Source organism: Mastigoproctus giganteus, chromosome 5 (genome assembly GCF_048544385.1).
Source record: "Mastigoproctus giganteus isolate SK-2022 chromosome 5, ASM4854438v1, whole genome shotgun sequence".
Classification (NCBI taxonomy): Eukaryota; Metazoa; Arthropoda; class Arachnida; order Uropygi; family Thelyphonidae; genus Mastigoproctus; species Mastigoproctus giganteus.
Window position 1 is genome coordinate 218,510,242 of NC_143579.1, and position 25,622 is coordinate 218,535,863.

Sequence of the window (25,622 nt, forward strand, 5' to 3'; positions counted from 1 at the left end):
GCCTTATACATGGGGATAATCACCTCCTTATCCCTGCCCTGTTAGCAAAATTCCTGTATATCATGATAAGACCTCATGACCTGCTCTGGCGCCTGTCTGCACTACTCGGAAAACTTCACGTGACTGCACAAATATCCCCCCCCCCCTGTCTTTTTCATTCTCTACTACCCTGAGTGTAGTATCGCACAGCTGGTATGTTGCTCTGGGGATACTGTTACCCATATGCAAGCATTACTTTGCATTTGTCAGTGTTAAACTCTAATTGCCACCCCTCAGCCCATCTACCCAAATTTTATAGATCCTGTTGCAGTAGCATATACTGTCATTACTATCGGTAACAACCATACCTATCTTTGCATCATCTGTAAACTTTGGCATTAAGCCTGGTGTACCTTCATCGATATCATTCATAATATAGAAAACGACAATGGGCCCAATGCCGAACCCCGGAGGACTCCACCAATAAAATTAGTCCACGAAGAGCAGTGGCCTTTGATTACCACTTTCTGCCTTCTCCCACTCAACCATCCCTTTATCCATAACAGCAACTTGCCCTTAATGCCGTGCTGCCTCAATTTTTACAGCAGTCTTCTATGTGCAACAGTATCAAAAGCTTTACTGAGATCCAAGTATATGATATCAAAAATTTTTTTTGTATCCAGTTCCTTGGTGACCACATTGTAGTATCCAATCAAATTGGTCAGACAAGGCTTCCCCTTTACGAACCTACTCTGTGTCTGAATTATAACTGTAGTTTTGTCTAGATGATCCTGCAATGATTCTTTAATCAATGACTGCATTATTTTTTCTGGAACAGAAGTTAAACTAACAGGTCTTAATAATTACTTATATCACCCTTTTATCTCCCTTTGTGTATTGGGATGCATTTGTCCATAATTATGAGAGCATCCTTGGATTCCACTGATTCCAAGGATGCTCTCATAATTATTCCAAGGTAAGCAAACCCTTAGCCCTAAGGGTTTGCTTACTTCCTTTGCTGTCTCCCTTAATGTAACTGGATGTTTGACTTCAACAATTTTGCCTCCAGTTTGCTCTCAATTATTACAAAATCATTTAGCTCCCTGTTAGAGTTTGATAAACTTCTGGCATCCACTTCCATAAAGAATTCCTCATGTCTGAATGTAGATGCAAAATACTCATTCAGTTTATCAGCTGCCTAAGCAGGGTCATCAACAGTTGAACCATTGACATCAAGTGGTCCAATCTGATTCATCCCCTTCCTTCTAGAGTTTATATAAGTAAAGAAGTTTTTGCTGTTTTTCTTTGCATCCTTTGCCAAAGATTTCTTGCAATCTGCCCTTGCTTGCCTAACCTCCTTTGTGACTTGATTATGGGCTAGCTTATATCTGCCATAGCCTTCTGTGTCACCTGATAATTTATATGCATCTCATACATTCTTCTTTTCTGCTGCAAGTCTCATTAGTTCATCTGACATGCATTTATGCCTAAATCTTGAACAGTATTTCTTAGTTGGTATGAAAAGCCTAGTAGCTTCCAAGATCAATTCCTTGAATGCTTTCCATTTAGAATTTGCTATTGGTAACATCAGTTGGTACCACTCTACAGAATTTAAAAACTGTCTGACACCACTGTAGTTACCTTTACAAAAGCAAAACCTCTTCCTCTTATTCCAAATGGTAGTTGGCGCCTCCGTAGCCAGGTGGGAAGGAGCAGCAGTGCATAGCACACGCTTCTTGATTAGACCGGGGTTCGAGCCCGTCGCCACCAAATATGGAGGATGCGGAAAGGTCAGGGAATGACCACCGCATATCCCGGAGCAATATGGCCTTAGTTGCTAATGCTCCTAAAAACCAAACAACAATCCAAATGGTAGTTACATCTTTAAATAAATCCTTTACATGTACACTGTGATCACTACCACCTAGTGGTTCATTTATCTGCAGATTCTTAATGCATGTATAATCACTGCTGAAAATCAGATCAAGAGTATTACTTGTCTGGTTGCCTCTCAAACTTGCTGCTGTAGAAAACAGTCATCAAATAAATCCAAAAAGCCTTGGTAGTGTGCGAGTGACCAACTTACAAGTTCCAGTTAATATCCGGAAAGTTAAAATTCCACATTCTAAGACAGCATTTTCCCAAACTGGGGGTCTGTAGACCAGTTCCAGGGGGTCTGTGAAACGTGGTCGACCATATAATAAAACTTAAATAAAATATGGGGTGAAAATAAAATGTATGCCAGCAAAATGGCAGACCAGTAGAGTGAAGATGAATTTAACATCAAATAAATCCACATAAGTCTTGGTAGTGTGCGAGTGACCAACTTTGAAGTTCCAGTTAATATCTGGAAAGTTAAAATTCCACATTCTAATACAGTGTTTCCCAAACTGGGATCCGTAGACCAGTTCCAGGGGGTCTGCAAAACGTGGTCGACCATATATATATATATATATAACTTAAATAAAATATAGGGCGAAAATAAAATAAAACGTATGCCAGTAAAATGGCAAACCAGTAGAGCGAAGATGAAAGTGAAGATGTTAATATATAAAACAGCATTAAACACAAGAAGATGGAAGGGCACAAGAAATATAATTAAGAATAGGGTACTGTTGGCGAAATACTCCTAAATAATTTAGAAAATGAAGTCCAAATTAAAAGAAATTTAATGGCGCCTCCTTGATGGCACTGGTTTCCGAATTATGTGAGATATCACTATATGTAAATGTATTCTCTTGATTGCACCGGTTTCCGAATTACGTGAAATATCACTATATGTAACTGTATTCTGCCAACAATACAAGACAAATAAATAAAAATAAGACTAAAAATAATATTGAATTGAATAGGATAGACTGACCATTATGCCCCATCTCGTCAGAGGACCATGAGGCCATAATTGCCAGGGAACCATTGAATTTCGAATGCTAAACAAATCTATGCCTTGACCGAATGATACTATGATCAAACTGCCAATGCAATAGATTTGCATAACGGTGGTCCTTATGCAGTGTTAAAATAATGAGACAGAAAAAATGCATTACTCATGTGGAAAAAGCCACAACACTGAACAAACAAAGCAGCCGCTAAACTTAATATATCTGGATATAAATTGGGCTATAGAGGGCAGTGTGGAATGCATATAGATATATATATTTGATTTTTGAAAGGGTCTGGGGATCTCAGTAGCTTGGGAACCACTATTCTATGACATTCTGATTTACTGGCCCATTCTATTTCTCTCTAAAGTTGTTCATTGTACTCATCAGAATCATAAGGCTATAACACAGTTGTGAAACTTTAGGCTTGGTTGTGGAATAAATTGGAAATAGCGACTTAATTGATGCACTCAAAAATTAGGTTTAAGTCTCTCTTTCTCTCTTGGCTACTCTAAATAAAATGATCTCAGAATGTTCAATGGTTGCTGCAAACAATCTGTGACCAGCTTAATGTAGCTGTAATTAGCAAGAGTAGTCGGGTGCTGTATTCTGAGGTTTAGTGAATGAGCATCAGTGCTGAAATACAGAAGTGTCACCTTTTTTTTTTGCACAGATCATATGAATTAAATAGCAAATAATATTTCAAATTTTGGATACTCTCTTAATAAACTTATTTCATTATGTATAATTATACATAATGAACAATATAGCACTTGTTTAATGTACAATTCATATACATTCAACTGCAAGAGTATTGTGGTGGCAAAAATAAAACTGCGATTTTTGGGGTTATTATGTGCGAGAAGTTTAAAGTTTTTTTTTTTTTTTTTCTCTCAGAAGCACATTTATTATCATTCTCTTTCAAATTGAGTGCAAACATGGGAACACTTGAAGATGTATATCTGTCTTAGGAAATCTTGCATTTCTATCATTTCCCCCAAAATGTCAATAAAATAGATTTAATTAATAGATAACAGAGCAGCAATGGGTCAATACGTTCTACGTTACAAATAAATTAGTTTTGAAATGGAAGAATTACCTCTATGATGTCTTGTAGAACACTTCAGTGCTGATACTCTCTGTAGTTGAATACTATGCAAGTAGATTACATGTATTCCACTCCCTCATAGACAAAATCAATGATCCAATGCACCATGGAATTGGAGACCTGCGAACCCCAAGCCCGACCCCAAAATACATCGAATTGCCAACCCTAATCTTTGAGCAAGAGAATACAATATGTCTGTATTTTAAAAACAATTTAAATGCCATGAAACCAAATAAATAGTGAATCCATACTTTTAAGACTTTAAAAACTAATATTAAAACATAAAAAAACTTGAAGACAACTCTGAAACATTAAGAGACTAAAGAATATTGTTACTTCTCTGAAGAGGACAGGGCTTTTCAACCAGGGTCATGATCACAGGAAAGTGAAACCACAGGTATTGTGGCAGAATTTTATAGCATGGAGATTAGTTGCGATCCTGGTGCATGCATGTGAAGGACCATGAATCTGAGATGGGGATAGGGGCGAAGTACATTGACTGAATTTTGGTGTAATTTAATTTCAAGCATCTCCGAAATTAACAGTTTGGTGTAATCATGTTGGATTCTGAGAATTTAATTTTTAAAGTATTAAAAGTATAGATTCACTATTTATTTGGTTTCATGGCATTTAATTTTTTTTTTAAAATACGGACGTATTGTATTCTCTCACTCAAAGATTAGGATTGGTGATTCAATGTATTTTGGAGACGGGCTTGGGGTCCGCAGGTCTCCAATTCCGTGGTGCATTGGATCATTGATTTTGTCTACGAGGGAGTGGAATACATGTATTGTATAGTATTCAATTACAGAGAGTATCAGCACTGAAGTGTTCTGCAAGGTAATTCTTCTATTTGTAGACTAATAAAATATATTACGTTCAGCAATAACTCAAGTTACATGAATTCTTGATTCCCCATGAAGTTTTTAGGAACATGAATAGAAATGTAAAATTTAAAGGTGCTGCATATTATATAATTATGTTCGTCTGTAGTGCTTTAGCATTCTTTTTGAATTCTACAAGCTATTCACAAGTTACTGGATCCATTTCAGACTTCATATTTCATTTCAGACATTTTGAATAATCTGTACCAAAATGCATATAAAATCCCTATATCATTGGTTGGGGAACAGTAGTGACTTTGAAATACAACATATTTCAAATTAATCACTCACGTGGAATTTAGCACTATCGTTGTTATTGAGTAGTTTGTCCTGTGTTGTGTTCTCTCTCTCTCTCTCTCTCTCTCTCTCTCTCTCTCTCTCTCTCTCTCTCTCTCTCTCTCTCTCTCTCTCTCTCTCTCTCTCTCTCTCTCTCTCTCTCCTGTTGTTGTTAAAGGAAGGCTAGGCTAGTTTAAATATGTAAGAATTTCATTTTTAAAGAGAATTTTTTTTTGAAAGATTAGATTACTTTGAATTTGTTGATTGACATGACTACTGTTGTAGTTGATTAGCATAAGTTGGCATGGTGTGCTTTAACCAGGTCCAAGATCATAAAGATTTTGGAATAGTGAATGCTATGTAATTGAATATAAGGGAGAAAAAAAATAAAAAATTAATAAATGGAGCAAAGAACTTTAAAAATATATTTTATTGCATGTCATGATGACATGCTCAATTTGCCTGCTTATTATGATATGTATTAAATAGTTATCATTAATTTGGAAGAAAAATCTGAGAAGGTTGTTAGACAGTACCATAGTGTGTTTCTAACTGATGCTGGATCTCTATTAAAAGCATCCCACTTTTCAGTATATAAAAATTGAAGGTATGAATATGGATCAGAAAGTGTATTTATACACATGTACCAAAAGCAACTCATACAAATTAATATTCAAAGATGTTATCTTCCTAAATTATATTAATATTCAAAATATTTTTCAGTGCTGCCCAAACTGAAGATGATGAGTATAAAAACCAGGAAGGCTATCAGAATTATTATAATATTGCACATGCAGTTAGAGAAGAAGTTAAAGAACAAGCAGTTGTTATGGTTAATGGAAAATTAAAAGAATACCAGGTATTAAATCTGCTTGCTTTTTATGGGCAAAATTCTTTTGGCTTTGTTTCAAGAGAAATTTTTACTTTTCTATTTGAATTTATCATACTCAAATTTTCACTAAGAAAATATTGCATAAATATTTTGTGAGAATCTTTTTACAGAAGTGTTTAAAAATGTTAAAGTAAGAAAAATACATTACAAGATAGCATGATATTTAAGCAGCAGAGAACAGATTATTTTCATAAAAATAAGAATTAAATTGTATATTGAAAGTTATCTTTAATATGGAGATTTAACCATAAGATGTAAAAATTGGTTTGTCAAAATGAAATTTTTTGTTGCGTAAAATAATTAATTGTTTAAATTTCTTAGTATCTGTGCAAAAGGTTTTAGACTCGTTTCATATATTGCTAAAAATACTTTTGCATTCAACCATTAATATTTTATGGAGACATTATTTTTGATCTCTATAAATTTAACTTATTTAGATAATTAGATACAGAATATTCCAAATGCTTCCAAACTGATTACACAGATTCTGCCTTAGTGGAAACTGACAGTGATCAAACAAGAATGTGGATTGAGCCAGTGATGAACAACTATCAGGTTGCATAAATATTATAAACAGTTATAATACTTTACATCATTAAAAAATATAAATATACCATGTATGAACTATAAGGTTAAAATATGGTTATGTAAAGTATGGTTGTAATATATGTATAATAAATAAATGAGAATAAAAGGTAGAAACTCATTAATTCTGAAAGGATTATTCCAGTGGTGTGCTACTGGACTTACCCTTTCAGGAGTGAAATTTCCAATATTATGCCCCCTCCCTACTGGGAACACGACTCCAGTGATTTCTCATATTAACATCAGCTTCTGACCCAATTGAAAGTCCCTTAACATAACTTTGCCTTATGCAAAGTTATGTTGACCTTATGTAAAGTCATGTTAAAACTTTGCAGACTCTTTAGATAGTAATTCAGCCACTGTTTTGTTTACTTGCAAATGTTTATGTTCAGTTTTGTAGCACTTTTCAGATTCCTACGTCCAGGTCATAATAAACTTGTTGTGGACTTTCCACTGCACCAGTCAGCTTGAAATGCATAATTATTTATGCCATATACAGTTAAATATACATTACAGTTAAATGTGTCCATTCTTTCTAGGGGGAGTGTGCAAGAATATTTCCTGATGCTGTTGAGGCAGTGTTGGGCGGAGATCAGAAGGCTGCTTGCTTGGGGAGTACACAAACTAATAAGCTACCTACAACCTCAGGCAAAAGTGAAAGTGATTCTTGCACTGCTTCTGTTAGATCATGAAGCAGCCTGGCAAACAAGGTGTTGGGAATTTCAATGCCTGCTGGGGGGGGGGTGTCCCCTTATGGAACAAGAAAAATATATTGGCTGTGTTAGACTTAGAACAGCTGCATGTACCGGGTGGTTATAAAATAAGTTTCCCTATTCAGGAGAACCTAGTGTCAAAACAGTTACAGTTAGTGCTGTGAAAATTTGTGGGTGTGTCATTTAGTGTATGGGGAAGCAATTTGTAGAAGAAAAAAAAAATAGTTCAAATTTCCATCACCAGGGGATAAATGGCACTGTAAAGTTGTCATTTACTTCAAGGCATACACAAATGATATCCTGTCAGATAAAAGCAGAAAGGCCAACACTACTGTCAGTAACCATTATGGCTCTTACAAAAAAGCAATGTGCTCTGTTAGTAAAACTGTTCTACCAAAATAATAGTAACGTTAATGCAGCACTATGTGAATATCCGAAACTTAAAGATTTGCATAAAGGACCTTTGATGTCAGTGGGGCTTCTAAAAACTAATAAAGAAATTTGAAGCGAAATTTTAAAGAAATTTGAAGAAAATTGAACCTTCCTTAATCTACTGTACGTAAAGTGCTCCGATTTTACTCCGGTTCCGTACAAGATTCACATAGTGCAAGAACTAAAGTCTTGCAATCAGCAACAACGAATAGACTTTGCGCTATGATTTCTGACTCGTGTGGAATGACGATACATGGGCTTGGATGACCTTGTGGTCTAATGAGGTACATTTCACTCTTCATGGGGCTGTAAATGCCCAAAACTTCCGAATATGGGAAACTTTTCATCCATCTGCTGTGCACAAAAGACCACTACAAAGTCCATACATTACAGTGGTGTCAGTAGAGTTTATAATCGGACCAATTTTCTTTGAAGAGTCTACATTTCATGGCCCCATAAGGTGTACAGTAACTAGTGCACAGTACTGCACTCTTCTAAGAGATCACATTATTCCTGCTCTGCATGAAAGGCAATGCTTGGAGACTGTAGTGTTCATGCAAGATGGTCCCCCTTCCCACATTGGTCGACAAGTGAAGGAACTGTTCCGTTCAACATTTGGAACTGGTTGCATCATTTCTAGAGACTTTCCACAGTTCTGGCCAGCCCAATCAGCAGATCTCAATCCCAGTGATTTCTGGATATGGGGATACCTGAAAGACAGAGTTTACCGTGGTTGCATACAGATGCTTGTTGATTTGAAAGTAAGCATTAAACAGCATATAGCCAACATCCCTTATGAGATGCTACCCGAAACTGTGTCGCACGCAGTCCTCCATTTTCAGAATGTCATCTCAAGTGAAGGAAAGCACATAGAACAATATCTGTTGATTTATAAGTTCTGATATTAAAATCTAATCCTAAGTTAAGTATTCCATCTCATGTTTACAGTGCCAATTTCTCCCCTTGTAGCGAAAATTTTAACTAATTTTTTTTCCCCCATTACAACTCGCTTCCCCATACCCTAAATGACTTACCCACCGATTTTCACAGCACTATCTCTAACCGTTTTCACACTAGGGTCTCCTGAATAGGGAAACTTATTTTATAACCACTAGGTATACTTGCATGTACAGTAATGCTAGGAGCATGACAAATAAATTTTAAGAATTTGAAATACTGATTAAGTCATGAAATGAACATTCTAGGGATATTGAAAACATGGTGTCACTCAGACATAAATGCAGAATTTGAATGTAGGGAGTGCAGTGTGTACATAAAGACAGATAAGTCAGGAAGGGAAATGGAGAGTATTTATGCTCTCAGATAAGAAGTATATTAAATCTAAGGCCGTGCATCCAGTCAAACTGGGTGGCCAGTGTAATGTTGAATGAGTTTGGTGTGACATAAGCACCGAGAAAACGAAAATGTGAGTTGACGTGTGTTATAAAATATAAATAATTTTTTAACACCATAATTTTTAACACTTTTGAATGAAAAAACTTCCTAAACTTCCTTTTCCATGTCATAATATTCTCATCATGTCACAGGTTTTGAAATGGATTCAGTGATTTTTGAGAGTTAATTTAAACTTTCACAGAAATTATGTAAAAGAACAGTATTATATTTCAATGCTAGTGTCAAAATAATTTGATAATTATGTACTTCTTTGTATGCGAAATGAGCAATGGACTTACTGTTCAAGTCTTGATGATTTCTTTCAAAATTTCTCGTCAACACAGAGGGTTTTATGCAGTTATGCTGAGTTTCTGTTCATATATTAAACACAGCGGGATTTGATTCTGCTTATCACCACAATAATAGAAGCCATATTTCAAATATTCATTTTGAAATTTTTTTTTTTTTTTTTTTATAAATCTTATCTGGAGCTGATTTGCCCGTAGACAGACTTGGTGAATGGTTACAATTACACTCATCTATACGTCTTTTCTGTTCCATCTGTAGAATCTTACTTTCTCTTTGTTCCTCTTACTAAAAGTTTATCCATGATTGGATGGTGTGAAATAAAAATTAAAAATAGTTATGCAGAAAAACTACCATATTGTTCCATCATGGCTTCTTTTCATTGACTAGAAGTTACACTTAGAATAGCAAAAACTGCTAAGGGTTAAATTAGACAAAAAATACTGGACTGACATGTAATTTATCGAGAAATCATGACTTCACTTGTAAAGCTGGATAGTTTGGTTTTGATTTACTTTTCTCAAAACATGATAAAATATCTCTTGCATCAGAAATAAATATGGTAAAATCAGTAAAATTTTGCAGTTAGCTGATAAATATTTTCCAAAAACTAAGCACATAAAAATCCACCATTCTGGATGCAATTCTTGAGTTACCCCTTGGTACTGCTCAAGATTACTCTCGTTTGAGAATCCCAGTTTTAATGGACCAGTTTAATTTGATGACACTGGTCGGCATTAATTTTCTCCCTGAAACAATTTCGACAAATTCTCATGGGAAATGTGTTCAAAAACTCAGATATATGCTTAAAAAATTCTCGTCACTCTCAGTTTTCAAATATTTTAGGTTAATGACTGAAATAAAGACCTGTGATTGGTTTAATCATCTTCCATCTATTCCCCCTTCCAGAACTTTCATAAGATTTCTAGAGCATTTGGGAGCTCTAGCATTTGAGAATGTTCTTCAATAATGTTACATGTGGAAGAAACATTAGGATGTTTCTAGAAGGTTCTAGAACTTTTGATGGAAAATTTGTGACCCTTCTAGACACTACTCTACTGGTATATATACGAGTGGGTTCTGCACCAATCAGCCATTTTCGTATTTCAGAGAGTGTAAGTGTTTCAGAGAGCGAAGTGAACAGAGTGAACTATAACTGCTTTAGTGAATTAGTGTTTGTAAACAAGTGTTCTGTGCATAAGTGTAAATAGTGAACTGTGTTTAAATTAGAAACAAAAATCTACAATTTCCTAATTGCGTTCTTATGTATGTGTATCTCATCCATACATTAAATATGTTGCATTCTTGTTGAAATAAATCAGATAGCTTTTGCTACAATGGCAGAGAAGTGGTATTAAAATTGCAATGTAAGCCACTGTCACAACTTGTGAGAAAACTCTGTGATCTCTATTTTGGATGTAAGGTTGGAGATCAAGATATCCAAAGATGTCCTGTAACTCACGTTCCAGGACATTAACAGGCTGGCTTAGAGGTAGTCATAAATCGATGCCTTTTGCTGTGCTGGTGATATGGTGGAACCTTGAGACCACATGAATGAATGTTGCTTTTGTATGACCAGTATTTTTGGTTTTTCTGGGAAATCCAAGTAAAGTTGAGTATCCTAACATACCTTCTGCTCTAAGCTGATTCCTCACAATGATACAATGCCAGTGCCAAAGCCACAAGAAACTTATGGACTTCACTCTGATTTAGGATTGGAAAACATAGTGTCAAGGTGTCTGTTTTTTTATAGGAAGAGGCAATCTAACAAAATTACTCCACGGATGGTGCATTGGTTATTGTAACGGTGGCCAGAAATTAATGAAATTACATCTGGAGCACATCCCTGTGCATTGGAGGCTTTCATTGATTCATCCAAGGTCAACTTGAAAGCAGTTTTTCTCCATAATGGAAATTAAAAGTATCCATCTATACCATTGGCCCATGCAGTTCACATGAAGAAAATGTACGAGACCCTACAGGTTCTTTTGCAAAAAAATATGCTAAATATTTTTTTAAAGAATAAAAATATATTTTTTTATATATTATAATGTAAATATATTTTTTACGAAAAATTTTTTTAATAAAGAATAAAAATATTCTTTTGGGAAAAAAAAAAAGAATACAAATGGAATATCTGTGCTGTGAACAGGTAGCTGAAGTGGTAGATTTGCTGACTGGATTGCGTCAGATGCACTAAATACCACTGCTTTTTATGTGAGTAGGACAGCTGAGCGAAGGATTGCCATTACAGTCTGGCCATTTTTTTTCTGGTAAAAAAATGGCCAGACTGTTTAGAAACTATACCTTCCAGAAAAATGTACCACATCCTCCTTTGGTGGATAAGTCAAAAATCTGTTTGCGTCCATTGCACATCAAGCTAGGTTTGATAAAAATATTTGTGAAAGCAATGGGCAAAAAATGAGAAGGATTTTCCTGTTTGAGGCAAAGGTTTCCTCGATTCAGTGAATCCAAGATAAAAGAGGGAATTTTTGTGAGTCCAAGATGAGGAATTCACTAAAAAATTAAATGCTACAGAAATAAGAGACTGGAAAGCTTTTGAAAATGTCTGCCAGAACTTTTTAGGCAATGAGAAATCAAAATTACAGTGAAATTGTGGATGAGCTAATTTTTGCTTACAGAGAGTTGGGATGGAACATGTAGTTAAAGTTTCATTTCCTACATTCCCATTTAAACTTTATTCCTGAAAACTTGAGAGCAGTCTCTGATGAATATGGTGAAAGGTTTCACTGAGATATTTCTCAAATGTGAAAAAGATAATACCAGGGAAAATGGAGTCTAAATATGTTGGCAGACTACTGTTGGAATCTATACAGAAGACACCAATGGACGATTATAAAAGGCAAAAAATGACAAAATAAGTATTTTGTTATCAGATAAATATTTTTGTAATAGGCTAATAGACCCATTGTTCAATATTTAGTACTGTATGTAACATTTTCTTAAAGTATATGAAATCTGTTTTCAATAGAAACTTAGTTTTTGACTTTAATCCCTTCTCCCTTAAAATTGGTGGGTGTTACTGCAATACTGCAATATGGTTGCCATATTTGAATTCAGCAACATCATACCTACAAGAATCACCCTGAGTTTTAACTGGGAGCAAAAAAAAAAAAAAAAAAAAAAATTTTTTTTTTTTTTTTTTTTTTTTTTTTTTGCTCCCAATGTTATTAATACTTATATACAGTATTATGTGATTATATACTATTTGATATCAGTTAATTATTAATTTATATGCTTAATGTATGTATGCAAATAATTCTAAGAATAGCTTTATTGCAACTTTAAATTTCATAACTAATAAAAACATTCATATAGGTAAAAGGATTAGAATGGTTGGTATCCCTTTACAACAACAATTTGAATGGCATCCTAGCCGACGAAATGGGTTTGGGAAAAACAATTCAAACCATTGCATTAGTAACCTATCTTATGGAAAAAAAGCGAGTAAATGGACCTTATCTGATTATTGTTCCTCTGTCGTAAGTATATATTTCTCAATTTTTTTATATATTAAATCTTGATACAGATTTTTTTAAGTGAAAACTTGTTGCTGAAAATGTACATTACATAACAAGTTTTAAAGAAGAATATATGTAAAACTTTGCAAATATCAACCAGTATAATGCTTGAATATCATGCATAGGCTATCTTGATCAAAGTTTATATTTCACACATTGCTTTTATTTTGAGTATTTAAAAACCGACCATACATAGAAACAAAACTTTAAAAAAACCAGGGAAGATAGTATGTCTCTTTTTGTCAGCTTAGAATTTAACAACAGTAGTTCTAATTTTGAGGAACTAACACTTTTAAATGAAGTACAGGAGACTGACTGGAAGAAATATCACAAGTGACAAGTGTAAAAGTTGAGATGGTATGTCCTTTTACTTACTTAAAGTTCATTATAAATTGCAGTGGTAAAATTTATAGAAAGCATAAAATAAAATATTTTACATTATATTCTCTCCTGATCTCCAAAAGGGCTATTTTAGTTTTATTCTGATGATTTAATTTTCATTAGTTGTGTTTGCTGTTTTGAGTTTCAATATTTTGTAACCTGATCTATCTCAGCATTGCTTTTGTGACAGTACTTGTTATGCTTTGCTCTTTAGCATTTTAACTTAATTTTCTTTAATCGTTTTGCATGATATTGTGTGTTAGATATACTATGTTATTTTCTGTAACAATTCTGTTTGATTTCACCAGGTCTGATGGTACAGGCTAGCCTCAATTAACACGATTAATTCTTCCCCCGAGTGCATCACGCAAAACAGAAACGCGTTAATCGAATATAATAATCAATAGGAAAAATTATAATTGGTCCATGACCTTCAGAAATGTCCATAAAGAATTTTAAAATACCTTTTAAATAACTTTTTAACTGTATACCATGTAAACGATAATAAAAATAATTATAGAATTAAATGTGTATTGCACAAAATACATAATGAAGATACTAACTATTTGCTATGGAAATATTTAAACAGTGTTGGCTTTCTTTTTTTCATCATACAATTTCCGATACCTGACAACAAGCTTCTCTATGCCCTGGTGAAATAACATGCTTCTTTCGATGTTAGGATCAACATCCATTACCTTTTGTTTGAGGTTCTCTGCAATGTGAAAGATTTTGCCTAGTTCTTTTACCGTTATCTCCTTTGCGGTAACATTTTCATCTGGCTCACACTCTTTTTCTTCAGCGTCTTCGTATACATGCTGTTCCACTATTTGAAGGAGATCATTGTCACTTAGCTGTTCTGAATGCTAATTCAGTGATTTTCGAATGTTAGCTGTATTGAAGACTTTGAAACCAGGTCATTACCAATATTAGTTATGTCTTCAATAACTTTTTGAACTGTATCCTTGAAGCCAGTAAAATCATTTGTGCAATGGGGTAAAAGATGCTTCCAAACTGCTTTCATATTGCTGGCTGTTTCTTCTTCCCATGCTGCACGAATGTTTTCAATGGCCATTCATAGTTATATTTTGTCCAAAATTGTGGTACAGAAATTGTATTGTCTCCTCTTGTAGCTTCAAGTGCCTGTGGAAATGTTCTACGGAGATAGTAAGAAATGGCATGAGCCTTTGCTGTATAATGGGATATGTTTTTGGATCTGGTCTTCCATCCAAACAATAAAAATAACTTTTCCATCTCACTCTTATTAGTCCCGCTCTAGCCTTGATTATTATAGTTAACTTCATCGGTGCTGATCCCTTCACTGCTTCACGTATTCTGTCTTTGTCCTTTATTATTGTGTTCACTGTTGACACTGACAAATCTAAATTCTGCGTGATATTTGTTAATGTTTGACCCTTTTCATCATCCTTATTTTAATTTTCTGATCCAAATCGATCGCTTTCCTTTTCTTGGTAGATATATTAGTACCACTGTCATTCTCTTAGGCAGCACCATGATAATGGTCAAAGTGAAATTTTCTGTAAAGAATTTCACAGGGTTAAATTACAAGAGATGCTGTCACACCTTACTACTTGCGAATGAAGCACGCACTACATGATGAGAGTGAGATGAAGTCATTGAAAATCGTAGGACAATGTGAATTTTGACTTCACCACAATAACCTGACTTGTGTAACAGATGTTACATACAAAATGCAAACAAAAGCTTCCACTTTGCTCTCAAACAAAATTGAACTGGCTCTACAATTCAGAAAGAAAGGAGGGAAAGTATGTAAAGATGAAGGGCTAGAGTGTAATTCTCCAAAGAAATAGCCGATGGGACACAGTGCACAAGGCTTGAATGTTGTGGGAGTTTCTCTCAAGTGCTTTGGCGTAGTTCACCTGTCTCAAACACTGGTTGTTGAATATTTTTTCAGAATTCTTAAAGCAGAAAGTGAAATGTTAACTCTAGTTATTTACCTAGATTCTAGTTACACCACAGGTTATTATCCATAGTTTGTATAGGAACGAAAATAAAAACTTATACTTATTGTTCCTTCATTCAACTCTTAAAAATTGTACAGAAAGTATCTTTGCGATTTTACCAAAATACAGTGGAACTTCTCTATTATGAACTTCTATTTAACGAATTTCTCTATATTACGAATTTTTTCGCGAAACATTGCACCTTGAAACGAAATTACATGTAAAAATTAATCCCCTATAGCGAAGTGTTAGTCTCTCTATAACGAATTTTTAAAAAAATTAGTAAAAGCATTTTTGACGATTTTCAAGCATTTACTGCTAAACAGCCGCTCAAATATACTGCCTCCTTCCTTCCGAAATTGCGCATTAGCATCTGGAATTAAATAATCATCCTTTTAGTGAACACTTGTGGCCCGTAGGAGGGTCTTTGTTTCATTTTTGTTACAGTTATTAAACCAAATGGGTTTTCTTAAAAGTTGTCGTAAACTTTACAATAAATAGGGTAGATTTGTAAATTGATGTTGGCTCACGGGAAAATGAAATTCGCTGCGGTAAACCTTTAGCATGCTGCAGCGGCAATACATAGAATGCTATCATAGTCGGTTTTTAGTAACGCCTACTGAGTGACATTCGCTTCTCACCTCAGTTGTACCATGTGACCGTCATGTAAATCATTATGATATGTCCGTTCTCGTCTAACTGGACTCCTAGTAGATGGTTTTCATGATTTTTCTTTCTTTTTCTTTTTTTTTTTAATTTCATTTGTCATCAATCACATAGGCTATATGCTCTTGTATTTTTTTTTAAATTTTTTTCTGGAAAGTAACATACATCAATCATAAATTTTCTTTTGTGTATATATGAATGAAAGCAGAATAAAAGAAATTCATAAAGCCGTATATTTTTTCAAAGGGAGTGATACTGTTGAATTGGCAAGTGAACGTCATTGAGTAGGTGGTACCTGTACTAACAATTCACTATATGGTCAGCGCAGCGAAGTTTGTGGTGTATGTATCAGCAAGAGCTGCAGTCCAGTAATTTTTACAATTGCGAAAACAATGTCAAAGAGAAAGTGTTTAAGTATTAATGATAAAGCAAAGATTGTTATGATATTGACCAGGGTTTTAAGAAAAAAGATGTTGCGGAGAAATATGGCATATCTGCAAGCAGTTTATCTACGATTAAAAAAAAATCGAGAATCAATTTTAAATGCAATTGAAGGAGGAGCAGACAAGAAGCGAATTAAGTTGTGTATATACGAATATGTTGATAAAGCTGTTCTAAAATGGGTGCAAATGATATGTGAAAATAATATCCCAATATCGGGCCTAATAATTAAACAACAAGCTCTGAAATTTGCACAGTCCCTTGGACATACAGAATTTAATGCGAGCACTGGGTGGCTAGATAAATTTAAGAAGCGCCACAGAATTGTGGGAAAGGTTATTTGTGGAGAAAGTGTTAATGCAAGTGAAGAAGATTGCAACAGTTGGAGGAACAATACCTTAAATAAGGTTTTGGAAGAATATGAGCATAAGGATGTTTCTAATGCTGACAAAATGGGTTTATTCTTTAAATGTTTACCGAATAGAACACTTGCTTTTAAGGATGATAAATGTTTTGGCGGAAAACAAAGCAAAGAAAGAATCACTGTGCTAGTTGGAGCAAATATGACAGGAAGTGAAAAATTAAGACTTTTAGTCATTGGAATATCAAAAAATCCAAGATGTTTTAGAGGCACAAAATCTTTGGAAGTTGACTACACCTTTTAATAAAAAAGCATGGATGACAAGTGATATTTTTAAAGAATGGATATTAAAACTAGACAAGCGTATAACAAAAGAAAAAAAGGAAAATCGTTTGGTAACTGACAACTGTCCGGCACATTCTGCCAAACTTAAAAGTGCGAAGTTGTTGTTTTTACCACTAAACGTAACGTCAAAACTCCAGCCAATGGACCAAGGCATTATTAAAAATTTTAAATTTCATTATCGAAAGAGAATAATAATGAAGATGGTTAATGCATTATCAGAAAATAGAAACTTGGAGTTTACAATTAACCTTGGAGATTGCATCTCTGAACTGGCAAAAGTTTGGACAAACGATGTCACTGATTATACTATTCAAAATTGTTTTTCGAAAGCGGGATTTGCATTGAATACAGAAATTGAACAACGGCTGGACAAACAAGATGAAACTGCCCTTTTCACAACTGAAAAATTTTGGACATTAGAATCGTCCGGAAACATCGAAAATGAAATAACACTGGATAGTTATGTTTATGTAGATCACAGCAGAACATCCAAATGAAGATGAAATACTGCTGAACAGTGTTAAACACGACCATGATCACGAAGAAATTAACAATGACACATCAGAACAACCTGTAGAAAAGCCAACTCGCAAAGAAATGATTAACGCTTGATTAACGGTTCGTATGGGTCTAAAGTTTTGTGAAAATGTTCCTGATAATGTTTTTAATGCTCTGAACAAATGTGAGGTTTTCTTTGAGAATCAGACAATTTTTTAATTGTACTGTGCATGATATTACCAACGGCAAATTCCAAATGGGAGGCATTCAAAGAATTTATCTTGGAAGCTACGAGGATTAACATACCAGTTAAGAAATATTGTTCAAGGTTTAGGCCTAAATGGATGTTAGATGAACTAACGAGACATGTAGCAGAGAAGAAAAATGCATGGGATACATATAAATTAATAGGTGACATTAAACTGTAACCCAATCACAAAGGAGATTAGGCAGACAAAGGCAGATTATGGGAAATCTTTGGCAAAGGATGCAAAGAAAAACAGCAAAGAGTTCTTTAACTATGTAAATTCTAGAAGGAAAGGAATGAATCAAATTGGTCCACTGGATAGTGATGGTTGAACTATTGATGATCCTGCTCAGGTGGCTAACAAACTAAATGAGTATTTAGCATCTACATTCACACATGAAGAATTATTCAGGGCGATGCCAGAAGTGAATTAAACTCTGGCAGTGAGCTAGATGATTTTGTAATAACCGAGAGGAAAGTGGAGGAGAAAATAAACATAAAAAAGGCACCCAGGATGGATGGGATCTATCCAGTTATATTAAAGGAGGCAGCAAAGGAAGTAAGCAAACCCTTAGCCTTAATTATGAGAGCTTCCTTGGACTCATGGGAGGTAGCCATGGACTGGAGATGTGCAAATGTGACCCCAATTCACAAAGGAGGATCAAAGCGCTACACAAGTAATTATAGACCTGTTTGTTTAGGCGCCTCCGTGGCCAGGTGGACAGGAGCAACAGTGCATAGCACACGCTCCTTGATTAGACCAGGGTTCGAGCCTGTGACCACTAGATACGGAGGATGCGGAAAGGTCAGGGAATTACCACCGCATATCCCCGGAGCAATATGGCCTTAGTTGCTAATGTTCCTAAAAACCAAATAACAAACCTGTTCGTTTACCTTCTGTTCCAGGAAAGTGATTGGAGGCACTGGTTAAAGAAGCACTTCAGGATCATCTAAACAAGACTTCAGTTATAGCTCGTACACAGCATGGTTTTGTTAAGGAAAAGTCTTTCCTGACAAATTTGATTGGTTACTATGATGTGGTCACAAAGGAACTGGATGCAGGGAATAACTTTGATATCATATATTTGAATATTAGAAAGGCTTTTGATACTGTTGCACATGGAAAATTGCTGCACAAATTGGAGCAGTGTGGCATTGGAGGCAGATTGCTGCTATGGATAAAGGGATGGTTGAGCGGGAGAAGAAAGAGAGTGGTAATCGATGGACACTGCTCATCGTGGACTAATGTTATTAGTGGAGTCCCTCAGGGTTCAGTGTTGGGTCCATTGTTGTTTTCTGTATTTATAAATGATTTCGATGATGGTATATCAAGCTTAATGTCCCAAGTTTGCAGACGGTACAAAGGTTGGCAGGGTTGTTAAGGACACTAATGACAGTATGTTGCTGCAACAGGATCTAGAAAAGTTGAGCAGATGGGCTGAGAGGTGGCAAATGAAGTTTAACATTGACAAATGTAAAGTACTACATATGGGAAGCAGTAATCTCAGAGTAACGTATCAACTCTGTGGTACCACACTGACAGTGGCAGAGAATGAAAAGGACCTTTGGGTAATTGTATAGGCAGATATGAAGTTTTCTGAGCAGTGCAGACAGTCTGCAAGAGTAGCTCATGGTGTCTTGTCAATGATATACAGGAATTTTTCTAGCAGGTATAAGGAGGTGATTATCCCCCCCCCCATGTATAAGGCAATGGTCAGGCCACACCTTGAGTACAGTATACAGCTCTGGAGGCCTCACTTTAAGAAGGATGTAAAGCTGTTGAAGAGTATAGAGAAGGGCAGCAAGATTAGTGAATAGAATGAAGGGTTGCTCTTATGGAGAAAGGCTTAAGTTTTGCAAATTACAGTGTCTGGAGACTAGGCACCTGCAGGGTGATCTGATTGAGTTGTATAAAGCCTTGAATGGTTTGAGCATGCTCAATGCTGATGGGATTTTTCCTCTTGCTCAGAATAATCACCTGAGAGGGCATAGATTTAAATTGAGGGAAGACAGTTGTAGGATAGATGTGGGAAGTTTGCATTTAGCCAGCAGGTAGTTGGTTGGTGTAACAGACTTCCATCTTTTGTTGTGGAAGTTGAAAGCCTAAATAAATTTAAGGCTGAGCTGTAAAGGTTTTTGGAACAAATGGAGGGGTGAAATGGGAGCTGTTTTTTTTTGGCTGATGCTGCATCATATGCCTCTACTAATGCTAATGCTAATGTGTACAGACTCTTGAAACTCTGCAGGCACAGTCATTTGTTAACCAATTGGTGCCATTCACTTAATTTTACTAGTGATAGTAGTATTCTTAGCATTTTGATAATATGCTAACTTTTAAAAGTGGATTATTAATGAGCATCTGTTAGCCTCATTTTACTCATGGTTACTTCAAGTGAATGTAGAATTTCATAAGATGAAATAGAAGAAATTCAGTTGGATTTAGATAAAGAAAATAAATTATGAATTAATTATGGAAAACTATTTGTTGAGCCATTCCATACAATTGTATCTAAAAAAAAAATTCATAGATGAAAGGTAGTTTTAATGTAGTATTTAAGTTTTAGATAGTCTGTGCATGTTGTTATATAAGACATTAGCATTAGCATTAGCAGAGGCATATGATGCAAGAAAGCAAGCTTATTCAGCATCAGCCAAAAAAAACAAAAAAAAAAAAAAAAAAAAAAAACCCACTCCCATTTCACCCCTCCGTTCGTTCGAAATACCTGTCCAGTTGAGCTTTAAATTTGTTTAGGCTATCAACTTCAACAACCAGTGATGGAAGTCGGTTCCACCAACCAACCACCCGCTGGCCAAAGGCAAATTTCCGCACATCTATCCGACATCCGTCCTTCCTCAATTTGAATTTATGCCCTCTGAGGTGATTATTCTGAGAAAGATGAAGAATCCCATTAGCATTGAGCATGCTCAAACCATTCAAAGCCTTATACACCTCTATCAGATCACCTCGCCGGTGCCTAGTCTCCAGACTCTGTAATTTGCAAAACTTAAGCCTTTCTTCGTAAGAGCAACCCTTTGTTCCATTTACTAATCTTGTTGCCCTTCTCTGTACCCGTTCCAGCAGCTCTACATCCTTCTTGAAATGAGGCCTCCAGACCTGTATACAGTACTCAAGATGTGGCCTTACCATTGCCTTATACAAGGGAATAATCACCTCCTTATCCCTGCTAGAAAAATTCCTGTATATCATTGACAAGACACCATGAGCTACTCTTGCAGCTCGTCTGCACTGCTCAGAGAACTTCATATCTGCCTGCACAATTACCCCCAGGTCCTTTTCATTCTCCACCACTGTCAGTGTAGTACCGCAGGGTTGATACGTTGCTCTGGGGTTACTGTTTCCCATATGCAGCACTTTACATTTGTCGATGTTAAACCTCATTTGCCACCTCTCAGCCCATCTGTTCAACCTGTCCAGATCCTGTTGCAGCAGCATAGCGTCAGTATTGTCCTTAACGACCCTGCCAACCTTTGTATCATCTGCAAACTTGGACATTAAACTTGATATCCCATCATCAATATCATTCATAAACACCGAAAACAACAATGGACCCAACACTGAACCTTGAGGAACTCCACTAATAACATTAGTCCACGTTGAGCAGTGTCCATTGATTACCACTCTCTGTCTTCTGCCACTCAACCATCCCCTTATCCATAGCAGCAATTTGCCTCCAATGCCACACTGCTCCAATTTGTGCAGCAGTCTTCCATGTGCAACAGTATCAAAAGCCTTTCTAAGATCCAAATATATAATATCAAAGTTATTCCCTGCATCCAGTTCTTTTGTGACTACATCATAGTATCCAATCAAATTGGTCAGGCAAGACCTGCCCTTAACAAAACCATGCTGCGTCTGAGCTATAACTGAATTCTTGTCTAGATGATCCTGCAGTGCTTCTTTAACCAGTGCCTCCATTAATTTACCTGGAACAGAAGTTAAACTAACAGGTCTATAATTACTTGTGTCAGCCTTTGAACCTCCTTTGTGAATTGGGGTTACATTTGCACATCTCCAGTCTATGGGTACCTCCCCTGAGTCCAAAGAAGCTCTCATAATTATGGCTAGGGGTTTGCATACTTCCTTTGCTGCCTCCTTTAATATAACTGGATAGATCCCATCCACCCCAGGTGCCTTTTTTATGTTTATCCTCAACAATCTCTCCTCCACTTTCCTCTCAGTTATTACAAAATCATCCAGCTCACTGCCAATGTTTACTTTATCTACATCATTCTCCTTCCTGAATAACTCCTCATGCGTGAATGTAGATGCAAAATACTCGTTTAGATTGTTAGCCACCTGAGCAGGATCCTCAACTGTTGAACCATCAATATCCAGTGGACCAATCTGATTCATCCCTTTCCTTCTCGAGTTCAAGTATGTAAAGAACTCCTTTCTGTTTTTCTTTGCATCCTTTGCCAAGGATTTTTCGTAGTCTGCCTTTGCCTGCCTAATCTCCTTTGTGACTTGGTTACAGACCAACTTATATCTATCATAGGCTTCCATGTCACCCATTAATTTGTATGTATCCCATGCATTTTTCTTCTCTGCCACATGTCTCATTAGTCCATCTGACAACCATTTAGGCCTAAACCTTGAACAATATTTCTTAGTTGGTATGTAAAGCCTGGTAGCCACCAAGATTAGTTTCTTGAATGCTTCCCATTTTGAGTTTGCTGTTGGTAACATCATCAGTTGGTCCCACTGTATAGAATTTAAATACTGTCTCAGACCATCATAGTCGCCTTTACGAAAACAAAAACCCTTCCCTTTACCTCTGATGGTAGTTACCTCCTTGAGTAAATCCCACTTCAACACACTGTGATCACTGCCACCTAGTGGTTCATTTATCTGCAGGTTCTTAATGCATGAGGAATCACTACTGATAATCAGATCAAGAGTATTGCTCCCTCTCGTTGCCTCACGAACATGCTGATGTAGAAAACAATCATCCAATAAATCCACAAAAGCCTTGCTAGTGTGCGAGTGACCAACCCACAAATTCCAGTCAATATCTGGGAAATTAAAGTCCTCCATTATAAGACTCTCTGATTTACTGGCCCACTCTATTTCCCTGTACAATATCTTATTATACTCATCAGAGTCATTAGGCCTATAGCACACTCCTACTCTCAATTTTGATTTCCCTATGCTTATGTCACACCAAACTGACTCGACGCTGCCCTGTCCATCTGTGTCGACTGGCTTCACTTCCTTGGACTTTATGTGTTTCTTAATTAATAGCATAACCCCTCCTCCCCTCCTGTCCTGTCTATCCTTTCTATACACATTGTATTCCCCAAATTCCAGTTCCGCATTACTTATATCTGTGTGACACCACGTCTCTGATATCCCAACAATGTCTGCCTTTGATGTTTTGAGCAATACCTCAAATTCATCAAATTTATTTACCAAACTCCTAGCATTGGTGTACACGCAGGTATACATGCACCTGTTTCTATTCTTAGCTACCCTAACACAACCCATGTGTTTACTTGTACCGCAATGACTACCAGCAGTCTCTGAAATATCCTGCATCCTGTTTTTCAGACTTCTGCTCATTTCAATAGAAACAGCGCAAGAATCACTTCCACCTCTGCCACTGGCTACTGTTAATCTATTAGTCCTTGTATCCCCCCCCCCCAACTAGCAGTTTTCCGACCCACCTAACACTTCCTAGACAGCATCAGCAAAAATTCTTGCACCCTTTCTATTTAAGTGTATCCCATCCCTGTAGAAGCAATCTCTCCTGTTAACAAGTACAGTCCAGGCTGAAAAAAATTCTACCCCTTGAGCCTTGCACAATCCCTCCAGGGCCGAATTGATCGACAAGGCTCTCATCATATAGTCCCTCCTATCGTGTCTGGGCAGAATTGCAGACACTTTCAAGTTCAACCCTAATTCACGGCTTTTTTTCAACAGTGACCTGTACTTGCTAAGTAATTCCGCCGGTCTCCTACTCTTAATATCATTAGTGCCAACGTGTACAACTATATCACCTTTTGTGCCCTTAAAAGATGATATCCGTTCTACAACGTCATCAACCTTTGCCCCTGGCAGACATACCCTGGTCCTATTCCACCTATCCTTTTTACAAAGGATGTTCCCCGTTTCCCTGACAATAGAGTCACCAACAACTACTAGTTCCTGTGGGACCAGCGCATTCTGCCTAGGGGGCTGCTTCTGTGTTGCCTGATGACCAAGTGCAAGCTCTGGCGTTGATGTGGGCAGCTGAGAGCTTGATGGGCCCCTCAATTTATTTCCTTCGAGGGCATCCACCCTGTCCTTCAAGCTCTCATAAAGGCCCATAACAACGCTGAGTTGTCGCCTGATTTCCTTGCACTCCTTACATCGTGCACACACAAAGACATCCCCCTTGGCAGTATCATGTCCCGTACCCGACTGCTCCGCAAACATCAAGCAAACAGTGCATTTTAATAGACTGTGATTCAGAGGGCAACTGCCCCCCTCAGTTCTCCCCTGAACCACAGCACTCCCATTAGCTTGAGCCTTTTGCTTTGCTGCTCTGGTCAGAGTCATGATTCCGATTTAATTCAATAAAATTCAAAACAAAAATTAAATCCTTAAGTTATATCCCAAAACAGTTATGTTATATATATATTTTTTTCGGTATCTAGTGTTTTCTACGAGTTCCCTTTATACAACTTCCGTATCACGTGTACCACTATAGTTATGTATTAATTATTTGTTAGATTAAGTCGTTACACACATATATATATATATATATATATAGAGTTAAAAGTACAATTTAATTGACAATAAAGTTTATCAAGATTAATAGATTTACTGATTAATTGGCAATATTATATTATGCACTATACGACACTAAGCTTATGCTATCGTGTAAAAATGTCGGGAATTCACGAACGGTATTTCTACGGACTCGTAAGTATTGATTAGCTTCCAAATCTCGCTATCTCAATTTAGAATAAACTAAGGCTCCTGACTAGGTCTATAATCTACTTATAGAAGATAATTTGATATAACAGTTGGTTAATAAATCGACTAAATTTGGTTAAAAAAAAAAAAAATTTGGTTTGTGACACGTCGATTTGATACCGTTACCGATACTAAGTAATATCTACAAAATCTCTGTCTAAGTTAAACTTTAAACTAAGTATCGTAACTAGGAATATAAAGCTACTCTAGAAAATAAGGTAATATGACAATTTAAACTAATAAAGCAGAAAATAAATCAGGAAAAACTTCTCTGTTTGAAGAGCTTTGAGGAGCAATGGCCGCACAGGCTAACCTCGCACCCAGACATGTGCATATGGTGTCACTTATGAAGAGATATATACAGACTTAAAAAAAAAAAAGAAGAATATTGGTGAAGAGTAATAAAATTATGCAATTGTAATGAAGCTTAATGCCTAAGTGTAGAGAATATAAACATATATAGGAACTCCCTGATTTACGTAATGGTTGTGTTCTGCGAAATGCTACGTAAGTCAGAATTTCCCCTGTGCTTGGGCAGCACTCACAACTGTGCTCGCTGAATTGATTGAATCAAAAAAGAAATGTTCGATGAACATGTAAATAGAATTCTTTATTGTATTTATTCAATTTTTATCTCATGCACAGAAAAGTTACAAAAGCATGAAATTTAAAAAAAATTCAAAATTATTAAATTACAAAAAAAGACAAGACCAGGCATAACTTCA

The 25,622-nt window shown here is 36.1% G+C and overlaps 1 protein-coding gene across 7 annotated transcripts in view; it reads left to right on the forward strand.

The window, feature by feature from the left end:
• The window catches only part of brm (ATP-dependent helicase brm), a 714,323-nt gene that overhangs the window by 339,570 nt on the left and 349,131 nt on the right, over window positions 1-25,622 (forward strand). For all 7 annotated transcript variants that reach the window (XM_090374387.1, XM_090374383.1, XM_090374382.1 and 4 more), the window contains 2 exons: window positions 5,853-5,988; window positions 12,792-12,955. In XM_090374387.1, the coding sequence (XP_090230513.1) occupies window positions 5,853-5,988; window positions 12,792-12,955 (300 nt within the window). The remainder of the gene's footprint in view (window positions 1-5,852; window positions 5,989-12,791; window positions 12,956-25,622) is intronic.